Below are 16441 nucleotides of genomic sequence, written 5' to 3' on the forward strand. Positions count from 1 at the left end.
TGTTCTGCCTTCCGCCCACCAAAGTCTCCTATGTTTTTGAGATGTATGTACATCCTCACCTTCTATTAGTTCTATTAGATAGAACTAAATAATCTTAAATGTTTATATTAGTTAAGAAGAAAGCCTGAAAATTAATGTGCTAGGCATCCAACATAAGGAGTTATGAAAAGATTAATAGAATATATTAAAAGAAAGTGTAAGGAAGGAAATAATAACCATGAGTAGAAATAAATGGAATAAAAGATGCACTGTATTAAAGAATCAATGAAATCAAAGATTAGTTTTTTGAAAAGACTAATGAAATAGACAAACCTCTGATGAGACTGATTAAGAAAAACTAGAGAAGACTCAAATAAATATCAGGAATTTAAAAACCGTAAGTACAGATACAGTTAGATTAGAAAGATAATAGAGGATATTAGAAACAACTTTATAGCAAGACATTTAAAAACTTTGATATATGATTTACTTAAATATATAGCAAATTCTTACAAATGTATGGCTTAGTGAAACTGCTTTGAAATAGCTAGAAAATCTAAATAGTTCTAAATCATTAAAAATTGAATCATCAATTTAAAATATCCTCATAATGGAAATACCAGGCTCTGATTATTTATAGGTAAGTTCTACCTAGATTATACAAATCATTCGGAGGATCATATTCAGAAAAAGACTTGGTGACATAAAGATGCAAATTTACCACAAATTAATAGCTTTCATAAAATTCCAATAAAAATCACAAGAGCTTTTGTGGGAAGTGGGGTATGACTGGACAAGCTGATTCTAAAATAAGTATGGGAGTGCAAACATCTAAGGATAGCAAATACAATTCTAATTACAAAAGAACAAGGTGGGCAACTTTTATACCAGATATCACGATGCATTATAATGCTAATGTTTGTAAGCTCAGGGGTGGTGTTTGTCTGAGGTAGACAAAATTGACCAGTAGGACAGAGTAGAGATCCAGAAGCATATCCATGTGTATGTGGAAACCTAATATATGATACGTGTGTACTTTTAGATCATTGAGGAAAGGACAAACTATCCAGCAAAAGGTGCTGGACAATTGGTTATCTATACAGAAAAAAATAGATGCCTAGTTCACACCACACACAACAGTAAACTTCAGATGATTAAGGCCTTAATTGTGAAAGGCAAACCTACAAAATATTAACTGTATCAGAGCATACCCTTTTGAACTTGGGATAGGAAAGGATTTCAAAATGTTGAAAAATTGCTGAGAACACATTAAAGTTAAGACCATGTTTATGAAAAGACATCATAAAGTGAAAATACAAGTAAACTGGGAAAAGCTGTTTGCACACAAAGGGTTAATAGAGACTTTTATAAAAGTTTTTAATAGTTTATATAGCATTTTGAATTGTTGCTGCAGGAGGGTTGGTGTATTTGGTCTACTATACTGTCAGAAAAGGAAGTCTCATTGTTATTTCTCTCCTCCATCTCTTTCCCCTCTCCTGGAACTCTTATCATTCACATGTAACTTTCTGATCCTTCCTCTTAAGATTTCCATCTCTTTGTAATTTTTCCTCTGGATTTTGAGATATTTCTTTCACTTTATCTTCCAGTTGTCTCATTTTGTTTTCAACCATTCTCAATGGTTACCTTTCTATAGTCTATTAAATTTTTTAAATGAAAGAAAACAGACTTTTATAAAGAATTCCTACAAGTCAATAAGAAAAAGACAAAAATCCAATTAAAAATGGGCCACATGTTAGAACAGGCACTTTACAGAAAAGGACTAGGGACGTAGACTCAGTCTTATTACTAATCTGACAAATGGGAATTGAAAGCACAATACCCTCTGGATTGATGAAAATTAAAACCCCTAAAACTCTAGAGCAATGGAATCATATCTATAGCTGCTTTGGAAAGCAATGACATTGCCTGGTGAAGTGGGAGCTGTGCATACTTTTGAATCAACAATTCCCAAGTTAGGTGTAAAACTTAAGAAATGTTTGTACATATGTACAAGGAGACATGAACAAAAAGTTTTATAGCAGCATTGTCAGTACAAAAAGAACTGGAAATAATGCCAATGTCTATGAGAAGTAGACTGGATGAATAAATGGTGGTATATTCATATAATGGCATACTACACAGCAGACGAAATAAGCTACAGCTAGTCACATCAGCACTGATAAATCATGGGACCATGTTTGGTGAAAACAGCGAGTTGCAGAACAATTCATATGGTATGATTCCATTTATTTAAAGTCTCCAAACATTTAGAAGTAAACAATGTATTGTTTGAGCATTCACATGTGACAAACTCATGAAGAAAAACAAGGGAATGATAAACAGGAGGGTGGTTATCTCTGGGTGGGGGCAGGGATAAGGAGGGGGACGCTCTTAGGGAAGCACCCTCAAGGGCTTCAAAAATTCTGATTGTTTTAGTTTTTAAGCTTAATGAAGGGTACTCAGATGTTTATTATATCATCATTCTCTGTATGGTAACATGTGATAAATGTTCCTTTATACCAATTCAATATTTAATATAAACAATCCAAAGAATATTTGATAAACACTCAGTGGTAATGTCCTTGGCTAATAACCTCTCTCTTCTTTAATTTTTAAATTAGTTATTGCTGCTCTTGTTTTATTTTGCCTCCTGCGATTTAGAGATTAACGTCAGCTCACCTAACAAAGAAATTTGTTCAGAGAAGAAAAAGTATTCCTTCACATTGCTGGCATGTGGAATGGAGGATAAGGATAGAAACCAGTGTTTTGCTTATAGCAGAGGATCAGAAAAAGGACTGGCTTTGCATTAAAATAATGAAAAAATGTAAAGTTGACTTCAACTTCCCTCGAACCATAAAAATTAGGTTTCAGAATTTTCAGTGGACTTTTACTTCCACTTAGTTGCTCTGCCTGTCTGTAAGCTTATTTCTTGATGTTGCATCTCTTGAGGAATCCTAGGGAAGCCAATATCCTGACAAATTTGTCTCTGGTCTCAGAATAAGGCAGTGTGGAGTGGAGCCAAGGGATTTTGGCTGCCTGGCCTCTGGGATTGCCGGGGGAATACAGTTGGAGAAGCTGAACACACAGAGGCCAGGTTTGCAGAATAAGAAACTGAGGGTAGAACAGTTACCAGCAGTTCTGGGCAGTGCTTCCAGACAACCTAGTTAATTTATTTGCAAATAATTAACTTGAGGACCTTAATCATCTAGATTTATTATCAACCGTCATTACTTTCCTTATCACCATGATTACTGCCACCAAGAGTATTAAGCAGAGCAATAGCTGCTGTTTAAAGTCAGTTTTTAAATCTGAGTCTTGTTCCATAAGAGTCTGTGAATTAGGCGGTGAAGACAGAGATGTGGTTAAGAAAGAGGTACAGGCAAATGAACCAACATCAAACTAAGGATACTGGCTTAGTGTCATTCTATTGCTGTATTCTTTGCCTGTTTTTCCATTTGTCTTTGACTTTGTAGGCCAAAGTCATGCAGATTGATTTCATAAGCCTTGGCATCCCCATCCCATAAATAAAACTTGCTGAAAATGATTTACTTAGAGTCAATATTTTAATTATTTAAAACCCTATAGTTACTGAAATCATGCTTTGAAAATAAAAACATAAGAGTTTTATAGAATCTTACTGGTGTAGGATATGAAGCTAATTATTTGCTCCTTTTAATGCCACAAATATTGCCAATATATCATATTCACATATTCACATATTTATTATCTCCTGTGATATATAATTTTCAGCTCTGTTTTATCATAGTTTCCCCCTGTGGGCTTGGTTGTTCACTGCTGCTCCGAATATCTCATGTTTGACAAGGGCCTATGTAAGCCATGGGGTGTGGGGGAGAGAGTACAACCTTGGGTTTGAATCTTAATTCAATCACTGGCTAGTTGTTGCACCCTTGGAAGTTACTTAAACTCTCTAAGCCTCAGCTTTCCCAACTGTAAATTGGGCATAATAATCCTTATCTTACAAATTAGAAGAGAACAGTTTATGAAAACATGCAGTGCAGAGTAATTGCTTCTTAAATGTTAATCCTTTTGTCTGTAAAAAATTTATATATATAGAAAAATGTATTTAATTAAATTACTCATTGAGAATAAATAGAAGTTGAAACAAATACATCATGCTTCACCTGCTCTGATGAAACCTTCAAAATCTAAGGAGGACTGGCCATTGACAGTCACACTATTCCTGTAGGGCAACAAAATCTCTGCCTTTCTGCACCATCAATGGTAGCAACCTTTTTTTTTTTTTTAAAGAAATGAGGAAATTTCATACAAAATATGGAATTTAAAAATGATACAAAATTTCAGTCTTATAGTAAAGCTCTTGCTGAAAGATGATTCAACTTAGTTGCTTGAAAGCAAATGAAAAATAACTTGATTAAGCATTGAGAAAAAGCATGTGAAAACCTATTTTACTTAAACATCATATCATTTTTTCCATAGTTAAGATAATATAACATATTACAAAGCATTTGGAAAATGGAGGAGTAAGAAGCGTACTTTTCCCTCCACGCCTTTTCCTATGTATATATTCTTTTGTGGCTGCAATTATAGTATGTATGCACTTTTCCAACTTGATTTGTCAGTTAATATTATGCCAAAACATTTTTAACTGCTAAGTGATACATTACATTCCATGATTTATTTAACAGATTTTCTATTGTGAATAAATTGCTTCCAAATTTTTGCTGTAACATGTAATTATTGTGAAGAACAGTTTTGCCTTTAGAATTTTTAAAGGATTTTATCTGTAGGGAAATACAGATTTTTAAAAGGAAAAATAGAAGTACCAGCTATAAAATTTACACTCAAGTAAACCTCCCTGAGGTCCTTCTTCTTGTGCCCACATTTATCAATCCTGATTTCTGTCAGATTCTGCAGGCAGGTGAGCCTTGCCTAAGCTGCAATATGTTGGTGTAGGCAGTTGTGTTTAAAATTTAGCTTCATCAAACCCAAATAATAGTACCAGGTCAATAAGAAAGAGAGAGATGCAGGAGAAAAAAAGAAAGAGAAACCAAATATTAAAAATGGCCAGAGAGGGCTTCCCTGGTGGCGCAGTGGTTGAGAGTCCGCCTGCCGATGCAGGGAACACGGGTTCGTGCCCTGGTCCGGGAGGATCCCACATGCCGCAGAGCGGCTGGGCCCGTGAGCCATGGCCACTGGGCCTGCACATCCAGAGCCTGTGCTCCGCAAGGGGAGAGGCCACAACAGTGAGAGGCCCGCATACCACAAAAAAAAAAAAAAAAAAAAAAAAAAAAAAAAATGGCCAGAGAATTTTATGAATGTATTTACTCCCAAGTTGGAGGGCTGGGTTGAGCTGCATAATTGTCATTTTGTCTTTCATTATCACTGCTTTTGCCCTTTAATTTTTTTTCTTATTCCCCCATTCCTCCCCGACCCCAGGCTATTCTTCCAAGGAGTTTGAGGGCTCCATGGACTTGTCTATCCTTTTTTCATTCTCTCTTAGCTTTTGCTTTCCTTCCCTGCCATATGTCCACTGCCTTGAAATGCAATTTTCATTATTTCAGTTCAGTATTTATTGAGCACTTACTATGTGCCAGGTATGGTGGTAGGAGGTGAAAATTCAGGGGAGAGTAAAACACAAATTCTGTGCTGATCAAGAGGATAGTGGGAGGTTCTGATTGGATGGATATCTGAAGGCAGAGGTACAGTTAGCTAAGTGACCAGTGTGTGTATATGTGCATGTGTAAAGGGCATTTCTGACAGGGAACAGCCTTTGTAAAGCTACGTGTTAGGAGTGAGCATGGAGAATGCAAGGAGGAGGATGGCTAAAGTGTCTAAAACCCCACCCCCTCAATGTAGAGCCCATCCCACATTAACACTTGCAAAATATAAAGCTCAGTTGCCTAATGCTTTCTCTTTGGCATACTCTCTGGGTATTCTGGTTAAATGATTCTGAAAAGCCTCCAGAGTCCCAGTGATTTACCTTTTCTCATCATGTCTGTAAGATGAAGAGGTCCGGCCACTGGTCCATATAAACATCTTAGAGGATGTTGGTCCAGGGGCTCCTTTCCTTATGGTGGAAGTCCTGGAAGAATGGCGAAAAGACCTAGAAGAGGTACACACTGAAGTTAAATACCGTACTTAAAGTTTGGGGAACTGTGTATCAGTAGCAACCAGTAAACTCTCAGTGGATTGACCATGTTAAATAAGACCAGGTTTCTGTTGCTGTAGGGCAGTTGTTCTCAACCCTGGCTGCACGTTAAAATCAACTGGAAATCTTTTAAAAAGCACTGAAGCCTGGGTGCCTCCCTCAGAAATGTGCATTCAATTTTTTTTAAAGCCTCCTAGTTGTTTCTAATGCACTGCTAGGATTAAGAGCCATTGTGTTAGGGAAACACAGTTTTCTAATTGATGTTATTAGCATATTCCCTCTAAGATGTCTCCTCCAAAAATATAATTTGGTACAGTTTATTATTCTATATTTTTCCAAAATTTTGGTTCAGGTTTGTTTCTATTTTTTTTTCTATTTCTCTGTTCCTCTTCAAACTGTTTTCCTTGATGCTGACAGATGTGACATCTTACTGACGAGAGATCATCTTTTAAATGTGTTCAACTGTTGCCATATCTTTGGGTTCATCCCTTGGCAGTTGAGTCTCGGAGAAAGTCATGGCAGCAGCGGCAGTAGATATTCTCTGGCTCCTAACGGCCAGGTTTATAGGATCCAGAGTCAAGATATTAGAGGACTGTTGTATTCTTTTGGTCATGACTTGGCTTGGGGATTAGTTCTGTCATCTTGAAGTTATAAATATGAAATATCACAGAAATCTTAATCACATATAAAAGTTAAAATGATATTTAACAAATAGAACAAAGGAAGGAGGAAAGGTGATTCCTTCATGGATGCATAGTCACTCGTGGCTTTCCTTTTGGTTGAGCACAGTATTAATGGTAAGCATGAGATTGGAAATAATATTAACTACTATATACTGTATTAGATACATGCCAGACAGTTTGCATATATTATCTATGTATATATCACGAAATGTATATGCCTATATCTGTGTTATGCTCATATTATGAAAACCCTGCAAGGTAGATAATGCTATTATTTTTAGATTAAAAATGATGCTTCTAGGAGATTTAGAAAAGGTGGACCCATGTCTACTTGTCTCCAATACTCATGCTTTCTGGGGAAAGACACATTACTGTCTAGCCCAGTGATTCTCAACGTGCATACGAATTACCTGAGGATCTTGTGATCATGCAGATTCTGATTCAGTGAGTCCAGGGAGGGGGCCCAAAATTCTGCATTTCTAACAAACTCTCAGTGATGCTGATATTGCTGGTCTGCAGGAAACACTAAGCAGCCAGGGCTCAGAGCATGTACTCAGAGTCAGTAATTGGTTAGTGGCCCCACTTTTTTTTTAAAACTAACTAGCTGTGTGGCCTTGAGAAAGTCACTTATCTTTTCTAGGGCTTAGTTGTTTTTAATCTGTAACATGGAAAGTTTGAAATTGATAACATCTGAAATCCCTCTCAGCTCCAAAATTTTGTGACTCAGTAAATTGAAAAATCAATGGAAGTGTATTTTAAATCATTGTCTACTGACTTTCTGGAAATAGATCTGGAAATAGATCTCCTTCTGTAACCCTTGGGTCAGCATCAGAGATAGAAGGAACAGAGGCTATGGGAGATGGCTGGGGTTTGACAACCTTCCACCTTGGTCTCCCAGGATGAATGACCAGAATTAAAAGATATACCTGAATGGATGCCCTAGACATTTTCAGAAAGATTTAGAAGTTGAATCTGCTAGCTCTTTAAATGACTTGGATATGGGATATTTAAAATTATTTAGGTTTCCTTTTGAATATCTTTAAAACACATAAAATAGAATAGGAATTAAATTTGTTATTAAAACTAGTCAGTTTTCAGGAAATAAGAATGATTTTAATGTAAGCTGAATGAACTACTTCATAAGAATGAGGATTGGCTTAAACTTTCAGGAAGCTATTTCAACATTGACTCTGGTGGCATCTTCTGATCACTTTAGTCACTCCTCAAGGATTGGGTTGGAGCAGACAAAGAAAAGTGTCACACGTTCAGTTCAGGGAAAGCAATAAATTACTGAGCTCCCATCCTGTTACTGGTTATTAGCCAGCATTTAATAGACACACAGTCCATATTATAAATGCTTTGAAATCATTCAAAGTGAAAGGGGTTGCAGGGATTTTAATATACTTAGGATACTCTTCAGACTGTGTGTCATTATTTCAGCATTGTACCCTTGCTCTGTTGTTTGAAGATGATACAGAAAGGAAGATATGAAGGGTATACTTATTCTAATTAACTGTCTAAAATTTGTTGGAAAGGACTTAATGACTCTTCAGCTTATCCTAAGAAGTGGATTTGGAGTTTTTCCACCCCAGTTTTCTTTCACAAAGACAAACTGTTATTTAAAACCTGCTAAGTTTGTTGTTAATTAAAATTGAAGGGAGTAGCTGCTTTAAGGATAACACAATAAAGGTTCTGTAGAGGTTGAAAAAAGTTCCAGGCTTCAGAGAAACACCGAGAATATGTTAATGGGAGCTGGTTTGGCGGTTCCCTCAGCTCAAATGCAGCCCTCCTGAGCTCCTCAAGTAATCACTTCAACTCTGCTCACTTTATAAGACAAGGAGCATCTCATTTGAATTGTGGTTAGGAAAGTGATATAGAGACAAAGAAAGCACTTTATAAAATTTTGCAATTTGGAATCTTAGCATGAAAAAGAGATCCGTGTTAGTGGATGCACAGGCCCGAGGGCAAGGGGAGGAGACCTGGATCTAATTCCATCATTAAATGACCTAGGAACTGGGGTGAACCTGGCTGAGCCATGACTATATGATTGCAGATGAGTATAGTTTGAAAACTAGATGTCCTAGAAGACATAATCTTGGCCTTGAGTGAAAGCAGGAGTCAGGGAGAATGTAACAATTTCTTTGCCTCAGGAGTTTATAAAGGGTCCCTTTCCATCTCTCAAGCACACACCTCGGTGGGCTTCTACCTCCCTGACTCAGTTCACACTTTCTCTCTGCCTGCCTTTCCTACCAGGTGAGTGCGTGCCTCTGTTTTCAAGGCCATCTCAGATGTCATCTCTTCTGTGAAGTCTTTTCTGACTCACACAAACAGCTTCCTCAGCTCTGCTTCCAGTTCTTGGTACTTACCTCTGTTAGAGCAATGCATTCCAGGGCAGGGCTGTGTCTTATGCATCTTTTAGCGCAATGCAGGATACACGGTGACACACTGGTTGTGTTTGCTGCCTGCCTTGACCATGTAAGTGTCTATTATTGGAAAGCCTGACTGAAACAGTGCATACATAAAACATTGACCAGCTTAAACTGGTTTTGTTTCCCTAAAACATGTTGTTGATTAATCAGACCTGGAGTTATTTTACAGAGACAGCACTGCATGTGCAAGACAGGAACTCGTGTCTCCAGGATAACCCTGGACCAAGAATCTTCAGTCTGTGGAACTCAAAGAATAGACATTTGTCACCAGAGACCTTTATGAAGCGAGAAGTCCTTCAATAAAAAATCTGTCTTCCAGCAGCACCAGTAGTTTATATGGACTGATTCGAGACTCGTCAGTCAACTTCCAAGTTTGAAATTCCTCTAACCCTTTAAATTTCACCTTGATCCCTGGATCTGGGAGACAGATTTGAGAGCCTTGCTTCCTGTCTTCTTGCTGGTCACCCTCACAGTGAAGCTCTTTCTTTTCTCAAAAGCTGCTGCCATTTTATTGGCTTTTATGGGCTTTGGGCAGCGAACCCTTGCTTGGTAACAAGACCATGGGTGCTGACGTCGGCCTCCTGTGCTGTGGCTCACTACTGCTGGCTGCAGCCACCCTCTCCTTCCAGATCCTTTCCTTAGTTCGGGATGCCGTTCCTTCTTCCCACTCCCCACCTCCTCTCTTTCCTTTTCCTGATTGTCCTGCTCCCTCTGTCTCTTTTATTGACTTGGACTCTGTTGCTTGCTGTATTATCACTCAGTAAGGTTTTCTTTAGAAAGGGCAGCATGATCTAATGAGAATATGAACAGGAGAGTCAGACGGGGACTCTTTGTTTGCCTCCTGGCATCACCACCTACCAACTGTGTGACTTTGAACAAGTCAGTTTAACATCTTTGTGTCTTAGTTTCCCCAGCTGTGAAAATGGGAATAATAATACTTGCCTTTCTGGGTTGCTTGGAAGATTAATGGGTTAATAGATGCAAAAGTACCTAAGGTAAATCAAGGCATATGCGAAACATTAGTTTACTTCTTTTCCCCTTGTTAATAATTTTAAGAGCAAATGAATTGGATTTTATATTTTTTGTAAAAAAAATCCAGTTAAGGTGCTTTGTACTTGTACATTGAGAATATTGATTTTTTTTTTCTTATGGGTCAGTGGCAGAGGGAAAACAGTTTTCTGAGATATTGAGATAATGACGTGTGAAATACTTCCTCATTCACTTTGATACCCATCCCAGCAAGAGGAGAATAAACGTGGTGACTCTGAACACTGGCTGAACAGTATAATCATCAGGCAGAATTAAAAAAAATCCTGGGGACTAGATCTCAAGCCAGACCCGTGAGAATCTCTGGGGGTGGGTCCCTGGCATTGGAATTTTTAAAAAAGCTTCCCAGGTGACTCTGGTGTGCAGCCAAGGTGGGAAACACTGCTACAAACTCTCAGGTTCTGGTTTCATTTGAGTTCTTTATGGAGACTCCCCCTGCTCCCAGAAGCTTCAGCTGGAGAGTAACAGTTCTATGAGTGCTACTCTGTGCAGTGGCTTCTCATTTCCTGTCAGTGCTGAGGCCTCGAGGTGACAGCTGCAAGGACAAGTGGCGTACGTACGAGGTAGATGCGGTTTTCTAGTGTCAGTGGCCTTGAGCTGCGCATATGGGATACTCTTAATGCACTCTGCTTTATTAAACAGCAAGCAGGAGCCAGTGGAACTATTTAACACCTAATTACATGTCTAATCTTGTGTAAAATTGTAACACTAATGACATCACAGCAGCAACTTAAAAGGCCACTCAAAGCACAGAAATTTAGGAATGCTTCTAATGTGTGAGACTTTATCATTTGCAGACGGCAATTTATATGTTCTCCCTAGGAATTGAGTTGTTTCGGCTCCAGGGCCTTTGGAGGGAGAAACCAAACGTAAGGTGATAATTTTAGACCTAGGGATTTAATTTAGAAAACATTGGTACTTCTTAAGAGCAGTTTTAAATATCTTTGGGATGTTTTCTTCCTCAATGAACCACTGTACTTTGTTTTAATTAAGTCATTCGGGTGTCCGTTTGACAGCATTTATAAGTGTGTTCTATGTGCAGGCACCAAGCCACCCATTTCTGCTTCTAAGATAGTTCATGGATGAGTCAGAATAACGAACGACATTTGCACTATACCAGAACCGCCCTTTCTCAGGGTGCTACAACTTCCCAGTGGGTATGTCCAATAGCTTCTTGTCTTTCCACACCTTATTTAGCCTCTCAGCTTGCAGAATTTGATATTTTTGGTTGTTTCCGTCTTCTAAAAATGCTTTACTACCTTGACTTACAGAACAATGCTCTCTTGGTTCTCTTTCTCACTCCTGAGCTGTTCATTCCATTTCTTTGTTGGGTTCCTGTTTCTCTGTCCACCGCTTAAATGATATCATTTGGAGGAATAGCACATGCTACTGAATAGTCTCTTGACAATGCCGTAACAGGAATGTAATACCTTTCTCCCCCATTTGATGCCTGGAAGACAGAATGAATCCCTTTGCTCTTCACCTTTAGAGGTAAAGAAGTGTATCCCTGAACATTACAGCCTCTTTGAGAAGAATCAAATAAGAACGATTCTCTGAATTTTTACTGCAGGCTGCTTTCTATTTTTTTTTTATTTTACTTTTTTTTTACATCATTATTGGAGTATAATTGCTTTACAACTCTGTGTTAGTTTCTGCTGTATAACCAAGTGAATCAGCTATATGTATACATATATCCTCATATCCCCTCCCTCTTGTGTCTCCCTCCCACCCTCCCTATCCCACCCCTCTAGGTGGACACAAAGCACCGAGCTGATCTCCCTGTGCTATGCTATGCAGCTGCTTCCCACTAGCTATCTATTTTACATTTGGTAGTGTATATATGTCCATGCCACTCTCTCACTTTGTCCCAGCTTACCCTTCACCCTCCCCATGTCCTCAAGTCCATTCTCTACGTCTGCGTCTTTATTCCTGTCCTCAGACTGCTTTTTAATGGCTGGGTTGACCACGTATGGACTCCTGTGACTGGTGTGGGAGGCACTTATGACTTCTGTGACACGTGTGGGCCAACTGTTGTTCATGTAATTGTGATGTGCTTGATTTCTGCTTCAGGAGGACACAACTCAAGTTAAATAATGTACCTGTCCTTTAGCCTGCTAGTAACTTGGCTCATTGAACTCAGCTGTTTGGAGGCTCTGGGCTTCTAATATTCCATTCTGTCACTGAGTAATTGCATAACTGCAGACAAAACACTCCTTCCCCACATGCACACCCACCTCCTGCAGTGTTGCCACCTGTGAAAGGATGACTGTGGAGCTGAACTCTATTCTTTTAGTTAAATCAGCATTCATTTCTTCACTCAACAAGTACTTATTGAAGATGTAACTATGTGGCAGGCACTGAGCCTGGGTGTTGGGGATATATTGATGAACACAACCGCATGACTCTTCTCTTACGGAGCTTACGGTCTATCTGGACCAGGAGACAGACTGGTCAGACAAGTGTGGATGGGGGGCTTTAATATAAGGTTGTTATGCATGTGCATGAGATGAAGTAAGTTTTGCATCACAGCTACAGTCATAACAGCTATCAGAAATGATGATCTCAGGGCTTAACTGAAAGAAATTCAAATTAGTTTGAGGTTGAAATCCCTTCATAATTACTCCAGCTCCACAATATACTAATTACATAACCAAAATACACTGTTAAACTTCCCTCAGCCTCATGTTTCTCATCAAGAAAATCTAAGTAGTGGGATTTCCCTGGTGGCTCAGTGGTTGAGAATCCGCCTGCCAACGCAGGGGACATGGGCTCGAGCTCTGGTCCAGGAAGATCCCACATTCTGTGGAGCAACTAAGCCCATGTGCCACAACTACTGAGCCTGCGCTCTACAGCCCGCGAGCCACAACTACTGAGCCTGTGTGCCACAACTACTGAAGGCCGTGCATCTAGAGCCCGTGCTCTGCAACAAGAGAAGCCACCGCCATGAGAAGTCCGTGCACCGCAACGAAGAGTAGCCCCTGCTTGCAGCAAGTAGAGAAAGCTTGCGTGCAGCAACGAAGACCCAACGCAGCCAAAAATAAATAAATTTATTTAAAAAAAAAGAAAATCGAAGTCGTAACAGATATCATAAAGAACTGCTATACTGATGATTTAAAATAATGTATGGCATTGAGTAGACACTCAGCAAATGTTAGTGTTTTCCATTTGGAGGAAGTAGGAGAAAAAAATTTTTTTTTTCCAAATTGGCCATACCAATGGCCTTTCTGTTTGATTCATTGTTTTAAAAGTTCTATGCAGAAATGGAAAACACATTTCTACGTGGTCTTAATTAGTCCACTATTCCATAATTTGCTTCTTAATGAGCTTTTCAAGTGGATAATCACATCTGGTGTTCAGTTTGATTCCCTTCATGCTACATATTTAAAACCAGTTTAATTGTTAAACATTCACTCTATTGGGCATCACACATACACAGCTGGTGTGAGAAAACCTGCTCATAACTCACATGTGCCTTCTAGATTGGTACAAATGACAGATTTATGATGAAACCATCTATCTCTTCTTGGTGAATGTGGTTCAATTCTTGCCTCCATTTCAGTCGAAAATCAAGGGAGATAAACTATAATAAGAGCTTTTACTAGAGAAGAACTAGAAATGCTAATAATAAACATAAAGGTATGAAGTATTTCTTTAGACCTATATAAATAATGCATTTATATGCATTGCTTTATTTAATTCTGACAGTAACCCTTATGAGAGCTCTATTTACCAGGAGAGGAAGCTGATATTCAGAAAAGGAAGTAAGTTGTCTGAGGTCACATAGCTCTTAAATGGTGAAGTCAGAATTTCAACCCAAGCCTGTGCAACTCCAAAACCCATGCTCTCATCTAAAAAAAATGGTGCAACCGAACCTATTTGCAAAAGAGAAATAGACTTACAGAAGTAGAAAACAAACTTATGGTTACCAAAGGGGAAAGTGGGGGAGAGGGATAAATTGGGAGATTGGGATTGACATATACACACTACTGTATATAAAATAGATAACTAATAGGAACCTACTGTATAGCACAGGGAACTCTACTCAATACTCTGTAATGGCCTATATGGGAATAGAATCTAAAAAAGAGTGGATATAGGTATATGTATAATTGATTCACTTTGCTGTACAGCAGAAAGTAACACAACACTGTAAATCAACTATACTCCAATAAAAAATTAATTAAAAAAATTTAAAAAACACACAAAGAAAAAGTCTCCCATGCTGTCTCGACCTGTATATTTTTTGCTAGGCAAACCAAGTGCAAAAATCCATATCAAATACATGAGTGCTAAATGATGGTGGCAACATTCACTTATTTCTTCTTTGAGTACCACATTCTTCCCCACATCAAAGTTAGTAAGGGAAAATGAGAGTTTGTAGAAAAGTATGGCAGGTGTGAGAAAAGGGCAAGAAAGCAAAACATAATAGTAAGAACATGGACAGGTGGGCCCCAACTCAGGTTTTGCTCCTTATTATTTATGTAGCCTTGGGCAAATTTCTAATACTGTTTCACCTCTGTTTTCTATTCTGTAAAGTGAGAATTGTAATTATAGTATATTCTTCATAGAGTTTTTGTGAAGATTGAGTTAATATACGTGGTGATATATGCTTTGTGATTCTATAATGTAATAATGTCATATATATTATATCAGTACACTGTATATATAACATGAACATACGCAAGTTAATATATGAATATATATGACATTAATGTATGAAAAGTACAATATAGGAGGAATTAAGCATATGCTATTATTATTACCTCTTGGGAATAAGTTAAATATATATTAAATATAGAAAATAATAGAATCTGTATAAAAGTCCACACAGTTAAATATATTCAATAGACACTCATAAATGTGATCTTTAATTTTCTGTGGAGAGAAGAGTGGAGAAAAGAGTAAGCCATGGAATCACTGACTCATCTGTAACTGGAGCCCTTTGCCTCCTGGCCTCCAGTTCCTCATATGTAACATGAGGGAATTGACAGAGATGACTCTCAGATTCTTTTCATCTGAAAAATTTAATTTCTGCTTTGGAAAATTGTAATCAAGGTCTGTTCCCATGACTTACTTGACTTCTAATTTGTATCTGGTTAGATGTAATTTTTTTCTATTTTACATTCTGCTCATTTCTTAAATGCAGTATTCAGTAATGCTCATGGGAAATCTAGTAAAGTAGAGGGAGAGTAAGCACCCAGTGGAAAGGCAAAATGAGAGCCTCCTAACGGTCCTTGAAAAGGATTTCTGTAGATCTAGGCACCGCTATAGAGCCAGATGTCTTGGGCAGAAAGCTTGTTTTGTTGTCAGGATTCCAACAGGCTCTTCTACATGATTTCTCGCACTCTCTGTGCTGCGCTCGCCCCCCTCCCCCAACCCCTTCCTTCTCTAACCTGGTTGTTAAAACCACCACTCTATCTCAGAGGGGAGCTGTGATAGTGGAAATTTTAGGTGCTATGGCAGATTGGTGAGGGAGATATTTGAGGGGCAAGAAAATATGGTTCATAGGTCCTACTCGGTCTAACTGTGGGGGTCATTGGGTGAACTATAATCAAATTTGTCCACTGTCTTTCCCAGTAGGTGCTCTGAACTGGCTACTGATGACATGTGTAAGATTCTACTCCTGGAGGAAACCAGCATCCTGAACTCAGTGTTCTCAGCCTCAAATTGAGTAGCCCAGCCCTTTGTTTTTGCCAGGGGGACAAAGATTCCTTTGATATATTTATATCTTTTATTGCCAAATGGAATAGTGGTAAGAAGTCATGAACTGTGAAAGACAAATATCATATGATATCGCTTATATGTGGAATCTAAAAAAAGGGTACAGATGAACTTATTTACAAAACAGAAGTAGAGTCACAGATGTAGAAAACAAACTTATGGTTACCAGGGGGTAAGGGGGGAGGGATAAACTGGGATATTGGGATTGACATGTACACACTACTATATATAAAACAGATAACTAATAAGGACCTACTGTATAGCACAGGGAACTCGACTCAATCCTCTAGAATGGCCTATATGGGAAAAGAATCTAAAAAAAAGAGTGGATACCTCCAAATACCATCACATTGAATGTTAGAGGTTTAACATATAAATGGGGGGGGGGGAGACACAAACGTTCAGTCCATAATATCATTTTAATCCGGCAGCACAGTGTTTTCTTTCTCACT

General features: G+C 38.3%; 1 protein-coding gene across 1 annotated transcript in view; it reads right to left on the minus strand.

Annotated features, from left to right (window-relative positions):
• The window catches only part of KCNMB2 (potassium calcium-activated channel subfamily M regulatory beta subunit 2), a gene marked incomplete at both ends in the record, with an annotated part of 29841 nt that extends 23844 nt beyond the window's left edge, over positions 1-5997 (minus strand). Inside the window, one exon of the mRNA XM_082625336.1 lies at positions 5942-5997. Within this exon, the coding sequence (XP_082481462.1) occupies positions 5942-5997 (56 nt within the window). The remainder of the gene's footprint in view (positions 1-5941) is intronic.
• Positions 5998-16441: the final 10444 nt, after the last annotated feature.

This window comes from Mesoplodon mirus, assembly GCF_964341445.2.
Source record: "Mesoplodon mirus genome assembly, chromosome: 6".
NCBI lineage: Eukaryota > Metazoa > Chordata > Mammalia > Artiodactyla > Ziphiidae > Mesoplodon > Mesoplodon mirus.